Source organism: Panthera leo, chromosome C1 (assembly GCF_018350215.1).
Source record: "Panthera leo isolate Ple1 chromosome C1, P.leo_Ple1_pat1.1, whole genome shotgun sequence".
Lineage (NCBI taxonomy): Eukaryota > Metazoa > Chordata > Mammalia > Carnivora > Felidae > Panthera > Panthera leo.
The window spans coordinates 37,171,127-37,191,429 of record NC_056686.1 but is presented as its reverse complement, the minus strand read 5'-3'; the positions used below and the strand labels follow the sequence as shown (position 1 = coordinate 37,191,429).

Here is a 20,303-nt window from a genome sequence, read left to right as displayed (position 1 = left end):
GAAACTAACAGAAATGGAATGTAGAAGAAAGTTAAGTGGCATTTGGAATCCTGACTCTGCACTAATTAGCTGTGTCATCTTTTACATTTCTTCGTTTGTTGAATAGGGATACTAATACCTACTTCGGTTGTTGCAGGACAACCATATAAAAAATGACAGAAAAGGCCCAATTACCAACATTAGTTGTAGACACTAAATATAAATGGTTTATAAATTTAAGCCACGTTATTTTTTTCCTCAATAGTAAGGAATTTATTTATTTATTGGCGGGGGTGGGGGGAGAGGGGGAGACGATGCACACAGGCACAGGCACATGTTTGAGGGAGAAGCAGAGGGAGAGGGAGGGACAGAACCTTAAGCAGGCTCCACACTCAGGACAGAGCCCGACAAGGGGTTCCACCTCAATATCTGAGATCATGACCTGAGCCGAAATCAACAATTGGACACTCAATCAATCAACTGAGCCATCCAGGAGCCCCTCAACGGTAAGACATTTAAAAGAAAATTTTTGTTGTTATTCAGAGAGGATTCTTCTTAGGAAAGAAACTAGAGGGGCGCCTAGGTGGCTCAGTCATTTGAGCATCTGACTCCTGACTTCGGCTCAGGTCACGATCTCACGATTCAGGAGATGGAGCCCGGGCTCCGTGCTAACAGTGCAGAGCCTGCTCGGGACTCTCTCTCCCTGTCTCTTTACCCTCCTCCCCCACTCGCAAGCACGCTCTCTCAAAATAAAATAAACATTTAAAAAAAAAAGAGGAAAGAAACTAAAAGAAATCCAACTCCTCTCTTTTGTTCCTTCAAGCAAACGGTTTGATTCGCTTCTAACCTCCCACCAACAATCAGCACAACAAGCACTTCCGGCTTCCTCTGCCACCCTCACTACATCGGCTTAAGTTCTTCATTGCGCCTGCGCAATGTCCTCCCCTGCCCGGAACTTAACCGTTGACCAAAATGAAGTGTTTAAATCCTCCGGATCCTGATCGTGGAGAGCCGATGGCGCCCCTATTTCTCCAGTGAGGCTTGGGATTGGTCAAGCACCGGAACGGCGCAGAGAGCTGATTGGTTAGCGTACTAGCACGCCTCGGCGACCGTGCGCGTTGCCTCTAGCCCCGCCCCTGTCCCTGAAGGGTTGGGTTTCTGACCAGTCAGTAGGCGCGGCGCGGACTTCGGTTTACCGAGCTTGTGTTTGCCGCCTTGGTTCCCGCGACCCCAACGTCCTAGAGGCGGGGCGGAGGCGGCAGCGGCGCTCCTTGGAGCCGACCTCTGTTCCGGCCCAACAAACAGACCCCGCTGGGCGGCGGTGGCGGTGAGTAGGGCGTTGTGTCGCGGATTCTCCCGAAGGGCGGCAGCGGAGCACGGAGAAGGACGGTGGGCTACATTCAGGGCCTTGTGGTGGCTTCTCAGTGCTCCTGGAGCCTGGGGCTGATGACGTGAAGGGGAACTAGTGGAAGAAATAAACTAAGCGGACCGTGAATTTCCTATGAATCCTTTGTCCTTAGGTATGTGAAAGAGGTTTGCGGTCGATAACGTGCCATTTAAAGGTGTTTTTACTATGAAAATTTGTGGACTGAAGCCCTGCATGTTCGCTCCTGTGTTTCTCACATCTAATTCAGATGGCTTCTTGGTAAGGGATCAGTTAGTGTTTGCAGTTCGCGGTCTACTGGGAGTAATGTGTGAACAATAAAGTGTGAAAATGTTATGTGTGTGAACACAGGCGGTGTTTAGGAGATGGTTTTCCAGAGGAAGTGACATTCGATTTGGATTGTGAAGGATGAGGGGGATTTACCAAGACGTTTCAAGTTAAAGGGACAGCCTGTGCAAAAGACACCCAAACTCGGGGGATTGTAAGTAGTTCAATTTGATTGGAATGTAGGATGAGTGGATGAGGGATAAGGTTGGAATAGTAGAGTGGGGCCAGATCGTGGAGGTGTTTTGTTCTGTATTTAAACAAGAGCCATCAGCTTTTAAAGCAGGGGCAGTAATTTGGTCAGATATGCATAAATACCCTTCTAGGAGCACTGTGGGGACTTTTCAGTAAATCTGGTGAGAGTTGATGTAGTCAGGAACTACCGTGGTAGAGATGGAAAGACAGAATTTATGTGGGAAAGAGGGAGGAAGAAGAGGTAAGGATGCCTTCAGGGTTTCCATTTTGATAAACCATGATGCATGCCATTATCCGAGGGGAATATATTTTGCTAGGTATAGGTGTTGTGTGGGTTCAGTTTCACTAGCTTTCACTGCTTACGTGATACTGTAAAAATAAACTCATGTATTGTTTAAATATGAGAAATAGGTCAACATTATTTTTTTATCCTAATACATAAAGGAAGAAGAGACAAGTTTAAGATTCTTGTTTATTGAAGAAAGATGGCACTTTATATATTACCTACAGTTAGTTATCAATCTGAATACTGTTATCCGTAACAGCCAAGTGGTGTAGAAGGGCTTTCAAGTTTAAAGCCTTCATTCTATAGAAGATGCATGAAGTCCAGATGTCTCCAAGAGGGACTTTTTATCAACCTTACAAGAGCACTTTCAATAAGATTTTATTATAGTAAATAATTTCAGCCTCTGGCTTTGTCTGAAAAATCTCTTCTGCACCTGCATTTGTAACTCTCCTCTCTTATCTTGCTTCAGACGATTCCTTCTTGCTAAAATTGAAGTGAAATGTACAGAGCCTAAAGAACTCTAAGACCTAATAAAAGAGTATAGGAAATACTGAACTGTAAAGAAAGGACTAGCCCTGTATTTTGCTTTGATAATATTTAAATGAAGATACCCAGCGGGCAATTAGAAATACGGTTTTGAAACTTAGAAGAGAGATGGAAGCTGAAAGTTTGCTATGTACAGGTGGGTGTGGAAGCAATGGCAGTGGAAAAGAAGTACCCAGAGAGGGCATGTGCAGCCAAACAAAGACCACTGATTTTTCACGGGAACAAGTCAGTTTGTGGGGATGTAATATTTGTCTTCCATCTCCATGAGATTTAACATTTGTTAACCTCATTACAGATCCAGTAAATATCTAGTTCAAGTTGTCCCTATGTCCTGTTTTGTGGTTTTCTGAATATTATGACACTTTTGGTCAAAATTTCATGTATTAAGTATTGCCTGCCCTACTATACCTAGCTTACTAAATGGTTATGAGGATCTTGTGAACAGAATCTGTGCTTTTCTTTCATTCTTTTTTCTTCTTTTTTTTAAGAATCTGTGCTTTTCTTTATTTTTTTATAATGTTTATGTATCATTGAGAGAATGTGAGTGGGAAAGGGGCGGGGGGGGGGTGCCGAGGGGACAGAGGATCTGAAGCAGGCTCTGCACTGACAGCAGAGAGCCTGATGCAGGGCTTGAACTCACAGACCTTGAGATCATGACCTGAGCTGAAGTTGAGCACTTAACTGACTGAGCCACCCAGGTAACCCAGAATCTGTGCTTTCCTTAATGAATAGATACATTGGTAGGTATTGCTGCCTAGAATAAATGTTAATATTAATTTATAGGCAAAATGACTAGAAAGTATGAAAATGTTCAGAATCCATGAGCATTTTATCTTACTATTCTATAAATGAAAGTACTTAATATAAGTTACCTAATTTTGCCTACACTTCTGTTAATATGTGGTTAAATCGTATTTCTTTTTTTTTTTTTTTTTTGTCACTCATTAGTAACATTCTCTTTACTTCTTTAGGATACTGAGCATTTGATATTGAATACATCATTCACCAACTATCATGGAGCCTAGATATCCTCTTACAGGGCCCCAGATGAATACCAGGTATAGAAATCGTTTCACAAAATGTTTTTTTAACTACTTCTCATAAGTTGGAAAGATAGGTTGGAATAGGAAAAAAACCAAACTTTCCAATTGGGAAAATCTGGTTCCATATCCTAGCTCTACCACTTGGTAGGTGGGTGACCTTGATCAAGTTAATTAATTCTCTAAGCCTCAATTTCCTCATCTGTAAATGGGGGATAGTAATCTCTATGTAACAGAAGATTATTGTGAAGTATTAAATAAGAACACTAAAATAAAGGGTCTGGTACATAGTAGGCACTTAGTAAATATCAGTTTCATTCCTACCTCCTTTTTTTTTGGTTTCACAGAGCATCTTTATTGATGGGAAACAGAACCTGATTTCTTGGGGCTAAAAATCACGTACATACTTATTTACATCCTAGACAAATGAGAAAGTGGTTAGGTTCCTTCCCTTGTTTAAACCCTAATCCTTGATGGGAAAAATTGCACATTGGATGTACCAAGTTTCTTTAAATGTCCCTAAGCCTTTCCCCACTCATGTGGAATAGGAAGGAGGAGCTTGCCACCTGTCCCCTAATTTTCGCAGTCTGTCAATACTATGGGGACAAGGCAAATTGGCTTGTGTTATGCGGCTGTTTGATCATTCATTATTCTTTTTTTCCCCCAGGGAGGAACAATTAACGGTGACATGTGAATTTTTTTCTTCTAAACTATAACTACATCCATGAGTTACCTTCATTCTCAGTATTTTTCTTTTGTGCCAGGTGTTTTTGAAGACAATGGGAAACATAACCCAAAGAGGCTATCATAATCCTTTTGCTTAATTTTGACCCTTCTGTTTTATCCTACTGCCACCTGTTATTTGAAAATCTGTCAACTTCTGTTCTTTGGAAGAACTTGTTGTGCTTGCAACAAGTCAATACGTTCTCTTTTTTATTTATTATTGAGTCAAATTCATTTCTTATATTCCAGGTAAGATAATATTATTGAGTCAGATTCATGCCTTACATTCTAGGTAACTACATATTTTGCCTGGGGCACCTGGCTGGCTCAATCTGTAGGTTATGCAACTCTTGATTTTGGGGTCATGAGTTTGAGCCCCACACATAGTGTAGGGATTACTTAAAAAAAAATTAAAAATAAACTGATTATTCCTAAAATACTCAACTCTTGTTTTTTTTAACTTAATGACCTCTGATTTTCAGTAATCTCTGGGCTTTAGAGCAGCAGTTCTGAGTTAATTTGGGGTTACAGACTCCTTTGAATATCTGATAACATGAATCCCCTTCCCTAAGAAAAAACTCTTATATGCATACATGTAAAATGTTGTACCACAAAATTTTGTTATCAAAAATTTTGTTTGTGCCTCTAAAGTCTACCTGCATACCTTAGATTAAGAAAAGGACTAATAGCAGCATTTCTTGAAATTTTGCTATGTGCCAGGTACTGTGCTAAGCACATTACCTGCACTATTCTTATTTAATCCTCACAACAAATCTATGAGGTATAGGTACTGTTATTATCCAGTCCCCCCCCCCCCCCCCCGCCTTTTTTTTTAAATGAGGAAACTATAGTGTAGAGAGATTAACCAACCCAAAGTTATACAGGTGGTAAGTGTTATAGCCAGGATTTAAACCTTATGTGACTTCTACTCTAAACCTTTACATATATTGACTCATTTAATATTCAGTGTAACTACCAGGAGATACCAGTATTATTCTGTTCAGCAGATGAGGAAACTGAGGCACAGAGACATAAGTAATGTGATCAAGGTCACACAGCTAACAGATTTTGGAACAAGTTTTCAGACCTAAACAATTGACTTCCACCACATTTTGCTTTCGCCCACCACATCATACTGCCTCTCAATTGATAAGTGATAAATATATTAGATATAGAAACATAGATAAACTGTTTGTTACTTACTAGCTTTGTGACCTTGAACAGATTTCTCAATTTCAGACTATGGCCTCATTTCAAAAAAAGGAGATTAAAAATCCTTCTCATAGATATTATGAATTCAAATTAGACGTGGATTTGAAAACATACAGCTAGCAATGTGGTAGAGCGAGAATTTGAACCCAGGTTCTAATGCACTATACCATTCAGCTTTTAGAAGTATAAACTCCAAATTAGCCACACTTAGATTAAGATCCCAGCTTTGCTACTTAATTGTTGTATGAAGTTAGGAAAGTTACAGTTTTTTATCTATAAAATGGATAATAAAGTGTTTCTAGAATAGTTTTAGTGAGACATACTGTGTACGTAAAGTGCTCAGTAGGATGCCTGTGTACGTAAAGTGCTCAGTAGTAGGTAATCAGTAAAATGAGGCTAGTATTTTAGTTGAGAAGCTTCATCAGTTGATAATGTAAAAGTAAGGTCTAGAGTCTAGAATAAGGTATCCTTAATACATGATACACTGTCAGAACTTTCCTGATTTTTTTTTACTTCTTTTTAAAGATTTTATTAATTTTTTAAATAAAACAAAAAAATTTTTTTGAGAGAGTGCACTTGGGTGGGAAAGGGGCAGGGTGGGGGGGAGAGAGGGAGAGGGAGGGAGGGAGGGAGGGAGGGAGGGAGAAAACTAACCTTAAGCAGGCTCCATGCTGGGCATGGATACCAACGTGGGGCTCAGTCTCAGAACTGAAACCATGACCTGAGTCGAAGTCGAGTCAGATGCCTCACTGACTGAGCCGCCCCGGTGCCCCTTAAAGATTTTATTTTTAAGTAATCTCTACACCTATGTGGGGCTTGAACTTATGACTCCAAGATCAAGAATCACATGCTCTTCTGACTGAGCCTGGCAAGCGTCCCTTTCTTGCTTTAATTATGTGTGACCAGCTATTTTTTCCCCAGTCCTTTCTTTCCATTGTTTTTTCTTATTGTGGTGTTCTCATGTCACTCACTTATGTAAAATAAACTTTGTGATGGCACTCTGTATGATTTAACATTGAAGCCTTGCTTTACACTGCCTCTAGAGTCTTTGCTAAGGAATTATAATGATGTCCTTTTGATGCTTCAGTAATTAAACTTAAGTGATAGGACCCAAGATACCAAGTTTGGAACCACTGAAAAATAAAGACTGTATTAAGTTTTTGTGCTTTTCATAATTTTATTAGATACTATCTAGAAATTAATTCAGAAGGATAGCATTTTAATTTTAAATTTAATTTTTTTTAATGTTTATTTATTTTTGAGAGAGAGAGAGAGAGACAGGGCACAAGCAGGGGAGGGACAGAGAGAGTGAGGGAGACACAGAATCCGAAGTAGGCTCCAGGCTCTAAGCTGTCAGCACAGAGCCTGACTCAGGGCACTAACCCACGAGCTGTGAGATCATCACCTGAGCCAAAGTTGGACGCCCAACTGACTGAGCCACCCAGGTGCCTCTAATTTTAAATTTAAATGTAAATTCATGGTTTATACTTATTTCTCTGTTATTTAAAAAGGATATATAGAATGGATGCTACCAATTGCTTTTTTTTTTTTTTTTTTAAGTAGGCACCATGCCCAATGTGGGGCTTGAACTCTGACACTGAGATCAAGAGTTGCATGCTCTACTGACAACCAGCCAGGCACCCCTCCTGGTTTTTTTTTTTTTTTTTAAACATGTGTACATAAATTTCTGTATGCATAGGAAAAAAAGGATAGGGAAAAGCTATACCTAAATTTTGAATACTTATTCTCTTGAAATAAAGTTACTTTTTTTTTTTTTTTAACTTTTAAAAAATATTTTTAAGCTCTTTTAAAATTATGAAAATGGTCACCTGGGTGGCTCAGTCGGTTAAGCATCCGACTTTGGCTCGGGTCATGGTCTCACGGTCTGCGAGTTCAAGCCCCTCTGTGCTGTGCTCTGTGCTGACAGCTTGGAGCTCGGAGCCTGGAGCTTGCTTCGGATTCTGTGTCTGCCTCTCTCTCTCTGCCCTCCCCCCATTCATACTCTGTCTCTGTCTGTCTCAAAAATAAATACACATTAAACAAAATTTAAATTACAAAAGTAGTTTGATAAGCCTCATCATTTAACTCTGTTTTTTTTTTTTTTTTTTAGTGTTTATTTATTTTGAGAGAGTGAGTGCATATGAGCACACTGGGTGAGCAGGGGAGAGTCAGAGAGAGAGAATCCCAAGCAGGCCCCATGCTCAGCACAGAGTGCAATATGAGGCTTGATCTCACGACCATGAGATCATGACCTACCCAGAATCAGGAGTCAGACACTTAACCCAGGTGCCCCCTCATCATTTAACTTTAAACTCTTTCTTATAAAATTTCTGACAAGTTTGCTTTTCATTGTGCTTTGATTTAAATTTCTTTTTAAAGGTTTCCTACAAGCAGAATGGTACCTTTCTACTTTCCTCCATCAAAATGTGCACTTTGGAACCCAATGCCAATAGGAGATTTCATCTGTTTACACCTCAATTACTACAGGTATAAGATGTGTCTCTTTTCAGATCAAACCAGTATAAACAGGAGTCGAAAGGATGTGTAAGGTGAAGTTGATTACTATGACTAATTCATTTTTTTTAACTTTTCCATTCAGAAGCTCCTCTCAAACAAATTATCCCTTCTGCTACTTCTTAAATCCGTTTCTTTTCTTTAAAAAAAAAATTTTTTTTTTAATGTTGGTTCATTCTTTGAGAGAGAGAGATTGAGAGAGATTGAGATAGCGTGAGCAGGGGAGGGGCAGAGAGTGAGGGAGACACAGAATCTGAAGTAGGCTCCAGGCTCTGAGTTGTCAGCACAGAGCCCAACGCGGGGCTCGGACTCATGAATCACAAGATCATGACCAGAGCCAAAGTTTGTTTCTTAACCCACTGAGCCACCCAGGGTCCCTAAATCTATTTCTTATGCTTTTGAGGAGTAATATTAATTTCACAGTTAAAATACTCGCAGATCTAAAGTTCTAAGTCTTATAGGAATTCAAAAGACAAAATATGATACCTTTGTAGAGCATTGAGAAGATTGAACTGATTTTGAGTGGATAGATCATGTTAGAAGGACTGTAAAATATGGTTATAACCAGGATCTTGAAAGAAAGACATAACAGCTTAGACTTAAACTAATAGAAGATAGAGATTCACTGCGATTTTGTATGTAAGGGAGTTATTTGTTAATAGCAGAATTCTAAGAAGGATGGGTCATAGTGGGGAGAGCCTAGAGTTAGCCTGGCTGTGAGATGATTTTTTGTAATCTAAGCAACATAGATTTATGCCACAGTGGCTTGTTTAAGGTGCCATAACTGGAGTCAGACTGCCTAGAGGGTCAAATCCTGATTCTACCACTTATGTATGCAACCTCAGTAAAGTAGGCAAGGATCAGTTTCCTTATTTATAAAATGGGAATAATGATACCTGTTTCATAGCACTCTTGTAAGGATTAAATGAGACAGACTCTGTAAAGCAGCAGTTGGCATGGTGCCTGGAACATAGGAAGTATTCAATAAACGGGAGCTATTATAAGGGTTTAGAGCAGGGTAGCAGTACTGAGATCAAAAGGAAAGAATGAAACCGGTATTTTGAGAAAATAGCTTGTAGCATTTGATGATGGATTCAGTCGAATAAAGGAGAGATACAAGTCACAAAGTATTTAAGTTCTAGACCAGATGGCACAGAAGGATAGTATCATTGATAAAAAACAATCTTGTGAAAGTTCAATTAAATATTTCTTAGACTTGTTCATTCTTAATGTCTTTTGACCTATCTTTTATATTTTTTGTTGTTATTTGTCTTTGCTACAATGTTTTTTTCTTCAGCTGCTAATTTTCTCTTTAAGTGTACTTTGTTACCATTTAACCTGTTCATTAAAAAACCTGTTTTTTAAATGTGGAAGTATACTATATACATGATTGTTTATAATACTTATGCAGAGTTTATAAAATAATAATAAAAATTCATGTACCTATCCCCAGTTCATTATATTGAGTCTTTAATTGATTATGTTTTTATTTCTGCAGGTCCTTTGTGGTTCTTTTTATAAGTTTGCCTAGTTTTGTTTGTTTGTTTTTGAGTAGGCTTTATGACCATAGATCCCAATATGGGGCTTGAACTCAAGACCCTGAGATCAAGACTTGAGCTAAAATTTGAAAGCTTAACCAATTGAGCCATCCAGGTGCCCCTGCCTAGTCTTTTTTGATAGTATCTTCTTCCTTGACCGTATTTTAGAGTCCCTTTTATATGCTTTTACACATTTGAATTGTATTTTTGTATATTTTGGATTCAATAATGCTAGTATCTGAAGTCCATAGACAATATGTAAACAAATGGATGTGATATTTTAATCAAACCTTATTTCTAAAAACAGGAGCCTGGCCTCATAGTTTCTTGATCCTTGCTCTGGTTCATAAAATTAAGCAAAGACTCAGAGAACAACGATATCTTCAGTGTCTGTTTGTTACAATCCTGGTTTCCAGGCAGCTCTCTCTACCCATTCCCCACCTCCTGCCCATTTTTGATCCTAGGATTTCTCAACAATGATTTTTCTTTTTCTTTTTTTTTTTTAAGTTTATGTATTTTGAGAGAGAGAGGGAAAGAGAGAATGCCAAACAAGCTCTGTGCTGAAGCATAGAGCCCCATATAGGACCCAATCTCACAGTGAGATCGTGACCTGAGCAGAAATCAAGAATTGGATGCTTAACTGACTGATCCACCCAGGCACCCCAACAATGATTTTTCTGTACATATTAAAAGATGTGTGTTATATTTTAGGCATTATCATGGCAGGAGGGTTTTCTAGGATATCAGATCTATCACATTCATAAAAGACTTCTGTTATTTTTCAGAAATCCAAAGCTTGTGGTAACTGAAAAGACCATCCGACTTGCTTATCGTCATGCTAAGCAGAATAAAAAAAACCTGCCATGCTTTTTACTTGGTTCTCTCATAGTAGATGAAGGTAATATATTTAAAAAAATATTTTTATAACTATAATAGAATTTGTCTTTTGGATTCATCCAATTATTGTAATATTCTTCGTGCTTATTTTCTTTGCTGTATACCAAGGTTACAAAGGTAAGTAAAACTCGACACTACCCATCACAGACTTCATAGTCTGCTAACATGGAAGAATGTATATGCAAGTCATTTTTTAAAATAAGAGTTTAGTGTACTATTGCTATGAACAAAATGCTTTGCTGTAGTTGTAGGCTGGCTTGGTTGATTTCAAATTTTTATTGTCATGCTATAATAATAACTGCTATTTTTGTTCTTCAGATGAAGAAAGTGTGACATTGACAGTAGATCGTTTTGATCCTGGTCGAGAAGTACCTGAATGCTTAGAAAGAACCCCTACTGCTGCTCTTCCTGGGGACTTTGTGATTCCTTGCAAAATTTATACCCATGGACTTTGTTCAAAAGAAGTAATAGTTCATGATGCAGATGACTTCAGTTCAGCTTTTAAGGTGGGATTTGTTGATAACTTGATTATTCTTAGTTCAACACAAGTATCAAATTATGTGTCCTGTGTTGTATTTCAATAAACCCATATTTAACAAGTATTCATAATAATTTCTGATTGAATGTTGTTAAAATACAGTTAAATGTGGTTTCTGAGGGTAGAAATTCTGGGGAGGTAATATGGGTAGCATTCCAGAAGGGGAAGCAATATGGCCAAGATAACAAAGTGCAGGATGTGCTCAGGGTCATATTAAGGATGTAGATTTTTGCTGTGTTTGTGGGCAATCAGATTGGACTATGAGCTTGGCCAGATTATAGAGAGCCTTATCTGCCAGGCTGAGGAATTTGATGTTTGTTATATGGGCCATGAAGAGTCATTGAAAGTTTCTGAAAAGAGGAGATAATATGAAATCAAGGATAGTTTATTTGATATGGCAGCCTGACTGAAGTCAGAGAGAGTAGGTAAGCCATTGCAACAGTCAGATGTGTATTAGGGTGTAATTAGCTTCTAGAGTGGTGGCCGAGTCTAGGAAGGACACAGTGGGCATGAGCAACTATGCAGGAAGAACTGACCTGACACTTTAGGGCAATAAGAAAATAATCAAAGAATGGACTTTAGGTTTTCTGAATTGAGTCAGAGTTAGTTTAACATTCATTTTTTTCATGTGATGAATGTTTATTGGAAGTGACATTCTCTGATAAGAATTTGAAATGCTGCTGGCACATCTGGCAATAGATGATGGAGCTTGGTACAGTAATTCTTACTTGCTTTGACATAATTATGCATGTAACTTTTTGGTCACATGGAAGAAATGAGAGAATTGAAATATCACAAATCAGAAATTGTTTAATTTTGTTAATCCAAGGTATATATGTATATATATGCACCAGTATGAAACAAAGCCTTTAGAGATATGGACAAATTTCAAAGTTTCATTTTTTTATTTTTTTATATCAAAAAAAGTTTTTTTAATGTTTATTTTTGAGAGAGTGTGAGTTGGGGAGGGGCAGAGAGAGGGAGATAGAGGATCTGAAGTGGGCTCTGTGCTCTCCTCAGCGAGCCAGACATGGGGCTCGAACTCACGAACCACGAGATCATGACTTGACCTGAAGTGAGATGCTTAGCCAACTGAGCTCCCCAGGTGCTCCTCAAAGTTTTATTTTTTAATGGAGCACTTGGGTGGCTTAGTTGGTTAAGTGTCCAACTCTTGATCTCAGCTCAGGTCTTGATGTCAAGGTGGTGAGTTCAAGCCCTGTGTTGGGCTCCATACTGGGTGTGGAGCCTACTTAAAAAAAAAAAGTTTTATTTTTTATTTCCCTCCCCTCACAGTTTTAAAATAATTGTATAATATTGATTCTTCAGGCTCTGCAGCACCATGTATGTAGCAAAGATTCCTTGGATTGTGGTAAACTGCTTTCCCTAAGAGCTCATATCAGTTCCAGGGAAAGTTTGGACAATGTGGATTTGGACTTGCATTGGGCAGCAGTAACTCTAGCGCATACTTTTAAATGCACACCTGTGAAGCCCATCCCCATTATTCCAACAGCCCTGGCAAGAAACTTGAGCAGTAATCTGAATATTTCTCAAGTTCAAGGTACCTATAAATATGGGTAAGTAAGAGAGAAATTAATTTTAAATATTGGTCACATTAGTATATTTTCATGTGAAATATTTGTGCATTCAGTTTACATGTCAGAGATCTGTCGTGGCTAGATAAATAACCAAAGAAGGTTAAAATGTGATGTTAAGTTTTGTTGAATGTAGTTCAGAGTTGTGCCTATCACCCCAAGAAAAATTACCGGTAAAATTTATATTAAAAATTGGTTGTATTTTGTAATTTGAAAATAGGAGAGATTATCCTCCATGTCATTTTACCCTTTGTATTTTGCCGAGTTTTGGGTTATCATCTTTTTGTCTTTGTCTTTTTCTTTTTTAAGCTATAATCTGACTATGAGCCTAATAGAGGCTGAATTTTTTTTTTTTTTAATAACTTGCAGTATTGTGAATAATAGTGAGCACTGCAGAGAGAGAAAGGAGATTGCTAAATCAAACTTCGTAGTACTCTTGCTTGCCAAATTGTCAGCCACTGGAGGGTGAAGTTTCCCCACAGAGCTAGAGCAGCATTCTCTCCAGCTTCCTATTTGAGGGACGGAAAGCCAAATTGCATGCTTTCTGACCCTCAGCAGGGATACTTCCCTGGATCCTCATCCACTTTCTTTATCCGTTGTTTCCTGAGTTAGGTTAGACAATGTAAGCACCCTCTGCTTTAAAGTCTAAGCAGTTCGCTTCTGGCTTCCTTTGCCAGTGACTCCACCCTAGTTCCTGTTAGGTCTCTAGAGCCAAAAGTGTTTGCCAAGATACACTCCACTCTAAGTCCAATCTAAAAATGCCTCTTCAAAAGAGGAAAAGAAAAAGAGAGGGTTTTCTTTTCAGAGGGTCCCTGGAATAGCAAGAAAAGTCCTATTTTTGAGTCCCAAAGGCTGACCAGAGTGCCTTTCTGGCTGGAGCGGTACAAAGGAAAAAGTGTGTGTTCCAAAGTGATGGTATGGTCAGAGGTGATAGTGATAAAAGGTGTATGAATTTAGTGAAACATTTGATTCTCTTGGGATAATAAAGTGCTTCTCAGTTGGGATATGGGAATTTGTGCTAAAATTAGCCAGAAAAATGAACTTGTTTTTCATAGTCCCCATGACCATCTACTAGTGAAGCATGAATTTCTGTTTCTTTGAATTTTCTTTCTGTGACCCCTTGGCATGCTAGTAGTAACCCAGGATATTCACTATTCTGTCTAATCACCTAGTTCCCTTAGCCCCTTCCTACTTAGATTTATTTAATTTGTGACGTTTGTCCTTTCCCTTGACCACATTCATTTATTTACCCTGATATTTATTAGGATCCATTATGGAATAAGTATTGTGTTAGACACTAGAATTAAATAGGTAAAAACCATATTTATTGTCTGTTAAGTATATTCTTGCGTAAACACGATGCAGGTAAACATAATAGGGGCTTATATATAGTGCAGGGAAAGCAGGAATGTGTGTCCAAACTAAAGAATAGAAATTTATCAGATGGTGAAGGCAGAAGAGCTTTCAAAGCAGGTTTAAGTGTCATTTTTGTAGTTAAGATTTTATTTTTAAATAATCTCTTGGCCCAGCATGGGGCTTGCACCTACAACCCCAAGATCGAGAGTCACATGCTCCACTGACTGTGCCAGCCAGGCACCCCTAAGTGTCATTATTGATCCATAAATCTCCCTGCCAACTCAGGCTTAATCATCTTGTCACATGGCCCGATAAAACTCATTATCTTTGTGTTTTAAGGTTATTGTAGCAATAAAATATGTCCTCAGTGGTATTACCAAGACTAATGGTATTTTTATTTTTGTGTTTTAAAGCCATAATGATAGGGGTACCTGGGTGGCTCGGTTGGTTGAGCGTCCAACTCGTGATTTCGGCTCATGATCCCAGGGTCCTGGGATTGAGCCCCGCGTTGGGCTCTGCACTGAGCTTGGAGCCTGCTTAAGATTCTTTTCTCTCTGCCTCTGCCCCTTTCCCCGGCTTGAACGTACACACATTCGTGCTCGCTCTGTCTCTCAAATTTAAAAAAAAAAACCATAACGATAAAATTAATTCTTGACAATTCTATCGTTATTCATGCCCTTAAAACTTACTGTCAGTAATAGGAGCACCTGGCTGGCTTGGTTGTTGGAGCATGTGACTTTAGATCTCGGGGTCTTGAGTTCAAGCCCCACATTGGGTGTAGAGATTACTGTAAAAAAAAAAAAAAAACACCACCTTACTGTAAATAATAAAACAATAACAGAGTATAAATGTGGTATAATGTCCTTTTAGGAAAAAGTGAATTTTGAGGTTCTGTCATGTTGGTTCTAATGTTTTCTGATAATGGTTGGAGGAATGTAGTGCATGGAAGGTTGAGCATAACTCATCTAATTCAGCTACCTTCAGTGAGAAGTCACATCTGCTGCATTCTTGTGAAGTCACCTGGATGCTTGAACACTTCTAGTAGTAGGAAATCCACTTCTCTTTGGGAAACCTCTTTGAATCTGAAATTGTCAGCCTTGATTTTACTATTCCCAATTAAAATAAGCGGACGCTTTTAGAGCACAATTTTTTAAAAAGAGCAGACACTTTTAGAGCATAATTTTTTAAAAGATGTGTGATCTTAATGATCATTTGAATAGAAATTTAAGATGTTAAATCTCTTTAATCTCTATTACTGAATTCTTTTTTCTACATTTTGAACTATTTTCTCTGGGGGGGGGGACATTCATTTGAATCATCTTCTCTGCCTAAAATATGCTTCTTCAAGTACTTAGGTTATCTCTTTTAGGTAGAAAGTACAAACTCTTAATTGTTTTTACATGAATTTCTTCTGTTTAGATATCTTACCATGGATGAAACACGCAAATTATTACTTTTGCTGGAATCAGATCCCAAGATTTGTTCTCTACCATTAGTGGGAATGTAAGTGTTGTATTATTATGACAGCCTTTTTAGCCACATATGTATTCAAATGTATATGATAAGCATGTTCATCTGTTGTACTATGAATATAAACTTAATACTTAAGTCACCTTGTAAAGCCACAGAGGCCAATGATTCTTAAGTTTTCTTATTTTCATAGCAGAATCAGTTAAAACCATATTTTGCCCAATCTTAGGAAGAACTCCAATAAATAAAACACATAAAGTCAAATTCTATTGGTTGAAGTTGAAGCCTTCGAACTCCGCTTCTTTAATCTTCATTACTACCCCCTTTCCTTCAAGGCACCTTGAAGAACCCAGGGCTCAGAATAACACTTTAAAATCCACTGCCAGGCAGTTTTTGCAGAAATTCCCTTTAGTATGAATGGCGTTTTCTTTAGAGTTTGTGGTTAATAACATTTAGACAGATGATTCAGTCAGAAATGTATGTTCTTTGAGTATTTATTGAGTGCTTACCCTATGCATAGTACTATTAGTACTATGTTGGGATTTAAAGCTCTCCAAGGAATTTCATAATAAAGGTGAGGCAATAAAATATACAAATAGAAATAGAAAAATAATAAGGAAGTATATGATTTATTATGAGATGAGCAATCTAGACAGTGCGTGTTATTAGTATTTATTAGAGAGATGACAGGGACATTTTCTTAAAGAAGGCAAATTTGAGCTGGACCTTGAAGAGTTTGGATAATAGAAGGGAGGACTGTTGGTATGAGCAGAGTTAAAAAATGAGAAGGCACAAATGTTCTGTAGACTACGAAATGTACAGTGTTTGTTATGGATTATTGATACCAAGTGAATGCCTATAAGAGCCTTGTATTGGGCAGCTTATATATGTTACAGCATTTAATCCTCTCAATACCTATAGTTTGCTAACTATATTCTCCTGCTCACTTCATTCTTCCCTAATTCACCCCATTCTTTCTAGTCCAGGCTAATTGATTCTAATTGATTCCTAGTTTCTATTGTTAACCATTTTGTCTCCCACCATTTTCTTGTCCTCTCAGAGAGAATAGGGCAGAGAGGAAACTCTCTTTGTCTGTGTCTATATCTATGTCTACGTCTATATCTATACCTATACCTATATCTATATCTCTGTATTCCTTTTAATTATTAGTGAGATCTGGTGTTTATAGATTTCATATTTATGAGCCATTAAATGTATTGCTGCTGAATACCAAGAATTTCTGCCATATTATTACCTTGAGAAGAAGGTAATCTAAAGCACACTAAGTGTTAATTTGGAAGTTACTAAGCTTTTAATTTCTATTTTTTCTTTTAGTTGGCTGTCTGGAATTATACATATTTATAGTCCTCAGGTGTGGGCTTGCTGCTTACGATACATGTTCAGTTCTTCTATTCAAGAAAGGCAAGTGATATTTTATTTTGTAGTTATTTTATTTTGACCTTCTCCCCTGTTCATATTTTACTGGTCTCATTTAAAATTCATGCAGTGCCTTAATACTTTTATAACATTTACATACCAGAAGATTTTTATAATACTTAAAAACTGTAAGACTAAGAAAGCACACTAAAAAAAACAAATCTTACATGAAATGGGAATAAAACCAGACCAAAAAAGGTGAGGTTGCAGGATACTTAGAAATGTGAAGGAATTCACTTGTCTAACCACAGGACTGTAACATAGACGATACATTTTTTAGGTGTGGGGAAAAAAACCCTAGAAATCATCTCTTCTAGCATCTTATTTTAAAAATAGAGAGATCAATTTTCAATTAAATGATTGAAAATGAGTTTGAGTTTGTTGCCTTATTGTGTTTTATTAAATTACACAGTGCTACTACTGGTACCCTAAGAAATATTTGAGATGAAATGTTTAGTTTTCTTCTGGAGCTGAAGCACAAGCATTGGAGCTAACAAAGAAATTTTCTAACCTCAACTCCTCATTTAATTTTTTAATGTTTTTTTTATTTATTTTTGAGAGAGTGCAAGTTGGGGAGGGGCAGAAAGAGAGAGGGGGACAGAGGATCCAAAGCAGGCTCCTCGCTGAGAGCACCAAGCCCAATGTAGGGCTCGAACTCACAAACCATGAGATCATGGTCAGACACTCAACCAAATGAGCCACCCAGGCGCCCCTCAATTCCTCATTTAATTTTTTATTTTGTATGTGATACCACATTTGCCTCTTAGCTTTCTCGTCTATTAAAAATTTCCAGGTCGGTTTGTGTCTACCTTGGGTAGCTATAATATACTTTTAAAAATATTTTATTTCTTTTTTTTGAGAGAGAAAGAGAGAGAGCATGAGTGGGGTAGGGGTAGAGAGAGAGGGAGAGAGAATTCCAAGCAGGCTCCAAGCTGACACGGCGCAAAGCCCAACACGGGGCTTGAACTCCCAAATCATGAGATCATGACCTGAGCTGAAATCAAGGGTCCAAGAGTCAGGTGCTTAACCATCTGAGCCACCCAGGCGCCCCAGGAAGTTTCTTTGATACCTGAACTCCTTAATTTCTGCCAGCCCTTTGAACCAGAGAAGAGTTAGCACTGCTTAGCATAGCTTAGGTTGGTACTTTACAACATTCTGAACAGTGGTCTTGTCTGACCCAAGAGAGAGGAATTGAGCAGAATACACATTCTGCCTCTACAGCACTCACTTCTTGTTTTTAAGGGTGTAATGTATCCCCACTTATTTTTCATTCAGTGTTTTACCAAGGAGAGACAACTACTTAAAAGTGTTTTTATTCGTTTATTATTTTCTAAAAGTATTTTTTTTTTTATTAATTTTTTAACGTTTATTTATTATTGAGAGACAGAGAGACACAGAGCATGAGCAGTGGAGGGGCAGAGAGAGAGAGAGAGAGACACAGAATCTGAGGCAGGCTCCAGGCTCCGAGCTGTCAGCACAGAGCCCGACGCGGGGCTCGAACTCACGCACCGTGAGATCATGACCCGAGCCGAAGTGGGTCGCTTAATCGACTGAGCCACCCAGGTGCCCCTTCTAAAAGTATTTTTAACTGCAGGCTGTCATCCCATTCCCACCCTCCCACCCCCCACCATTTGAAAGAGCAGAGTGTTCTATGAAACCTTGCTTAAGTTGAAATGATGTAAAGCAAAGATTACCATTAATATATATGGGAAAATTTTTTAGCGTTCCCAGACCTAGAAAATAAATAACCTCTCTGGCTTTTTTGACACCTTAGGTCATGTCTTGCTAATGGATGCACAAAATAAATTGAGATAAAACACAACACTCACAGATAGAGTTCAAAGCTATGACTGCTCGATACTGAGCTACTGAGTGTGGTTCCTGGGGAAGGAGCCTGGTGGGGCCCCTCTCATGCAGTGTGTGCTGTCTCTGTAATGGCTCATGCAAAACAGATGCTGCACGTTATTTTCGGTTTTGCCTTTGTATTGTAAAAGCAAAAATCTTCAGATTTCTTTTGGTTAGTAAAAACAGGTTCTCCTAATGTAGTCTCCTATAAAAGTGAAGTGGCCTAATGTGAACTTTTGAAAAGAGGGGATATCTGCACTGGTTTTAAGGATTCGTGATGACTTCATAAATATTTTTGTTGAGTCATATAGTGAATAATAAAATGAATGTTTTTTATCAAGTGTTTATAATCATGAAATGTTTAAATAATTAAAACACCCACTTAGAAGTTAAAAATGATACAACTATAAATTGTAATACTGGCTAGTCACTAAAAAAGAATAAAGAGGTCTGAGGTATAATATAGAATAGTGACATGGGAAGAAATCCAAGATAGTCAAATAAAAAAATAGCAATTGCAGGGGTGCCTGGATGGCTCAGTCTGTTAAGTGACCGACTTCGGCTCAGGTCACGATCTCGTGGTTCACAGGTTCGAGCACTGTGTCAGGTTCTGTGCGGACAGCTCAGAGCCTGGAGCCTGCTTCAGGTTCTGTGCCTCTTCTCTCTGTCCCTCCCCCACTTGTGCTCTGTCTCTCAAAAATAAATAAACACTAAAAAAAAAGTTTTAAAAATAGCAATTGCAAATACAATTGACCTTTGAACAATGCAGGTTCAAAGATCTGCATATAGGGGCGCCTGGCTGGCTCAGTCAGTAGAGCATGTGACTCTGGATTTCTGGGTCATAAGTTCAAGCCCCACATTAGGTGTAGAGTTTATTTAAAAAAAGAAAACAAAAAACAAAAAAACAAAACTGGGGGCACCTAGGTGGCTTAGTCGGTTAAACCTCTGACTTTTGATTTCAGCTTAGGTCTTGATCTCAGGGTCGTGAGTTCAAGCCCTGCATTGGGCTCTGCGCTGGGTGTGAAGCCTACTTAAAAAAAACAACAACAAAAAAAAACTGCACAAAACTTGATTCCCCAGAAACTTATACTAATAGCTAGCTCACCGTTGACCAGAAGCTTTATAGATAACCTAGTTAGTTATCACATATTTTTTTGTGTTCTATGTATTATATACTTTACGTGTTCTGACAATATTACAAGTATGTTTCAATACAGCAATCTGGAGGAAAGTTCTTAAGAAAATCATAAGAGTAAATACATTTATAGTACTGTGCTATATTGGCAAAAATTCATATTTAAGTGGGTCTGTGCAGTTCAAACTTATGTTCAAGGGTCAACTGTAGTATGTATGGTATGTTCTATTTTTGTTAGATTGTATAAGATGTTTTCGCATGCCTGGGAGAAAATGATATATATTAAACCATA

The 20,303-nt window shown here is 38.2% G+C and overlaps 1 protein-coding gene across 7 annotated transcripts in view; it reads left to right on the top strand.

Moving 5' to 3' along the window:
- Window positions 1–20,303, top strand: part of STIL (STIL centriolar assembly protein) — a 77,082-nt gene that overhangs the window by 12,485 nt on the left and 44,294 nt on the right. For 2 of the 7 annotated variants that reach the window (XM_042951061.1, XM_042951055.1), the window contains exons 1-11: window positions 1,152–1,306; window positions 1,500–1,624; window positions 1,715–1,844; window positions 2,638–2,850; window positions 3,686–3,772; window positions 8,069–8,176; window positions 10,527–10,639; window positions 10,957–11,144; window positions 12,503–12,750; window positions 15,544–15,627; window positions 16,930–17,016. In XM_042951061.1, coding sequence (XP_042806995.1) covers window positions 3,729–3,772; window positions 8,069–8,176; window positions 10,527–10,639; window positions 10,957–11,144; window positions 12,503–12,750; window positions 15,544–15,627; window positions 16,930–17,016 — 872 coding nt within the window. In that variant the 5' untranslated portion in view covers window positions 1,152–1,306; window positions 1,500–1,624; window positions 1,715–1,844; window positions 2,638–2,850; window positions 3,686–3,728. Of the gene's footprint in view, window positions 1–1,150; window positions 1,307–1,499; window positions 1,625–1,714; window positions 1,845–2,637; window positions 2,851–3,685; window positions 3,773–8,068; window positions 8,177–10,526; window positions 10,640–10,956; window positions 11,145–12,502; window positions 12,751–15,543; window positions 15,628–16,929; window positions 17,017–20,303 lie in introns of those variants that run through there. The other 5 variants (XM_042951062.1, XM_042951057.1, XM_042951058.1 and 2 more) reach the window with 5 other exon arrangements.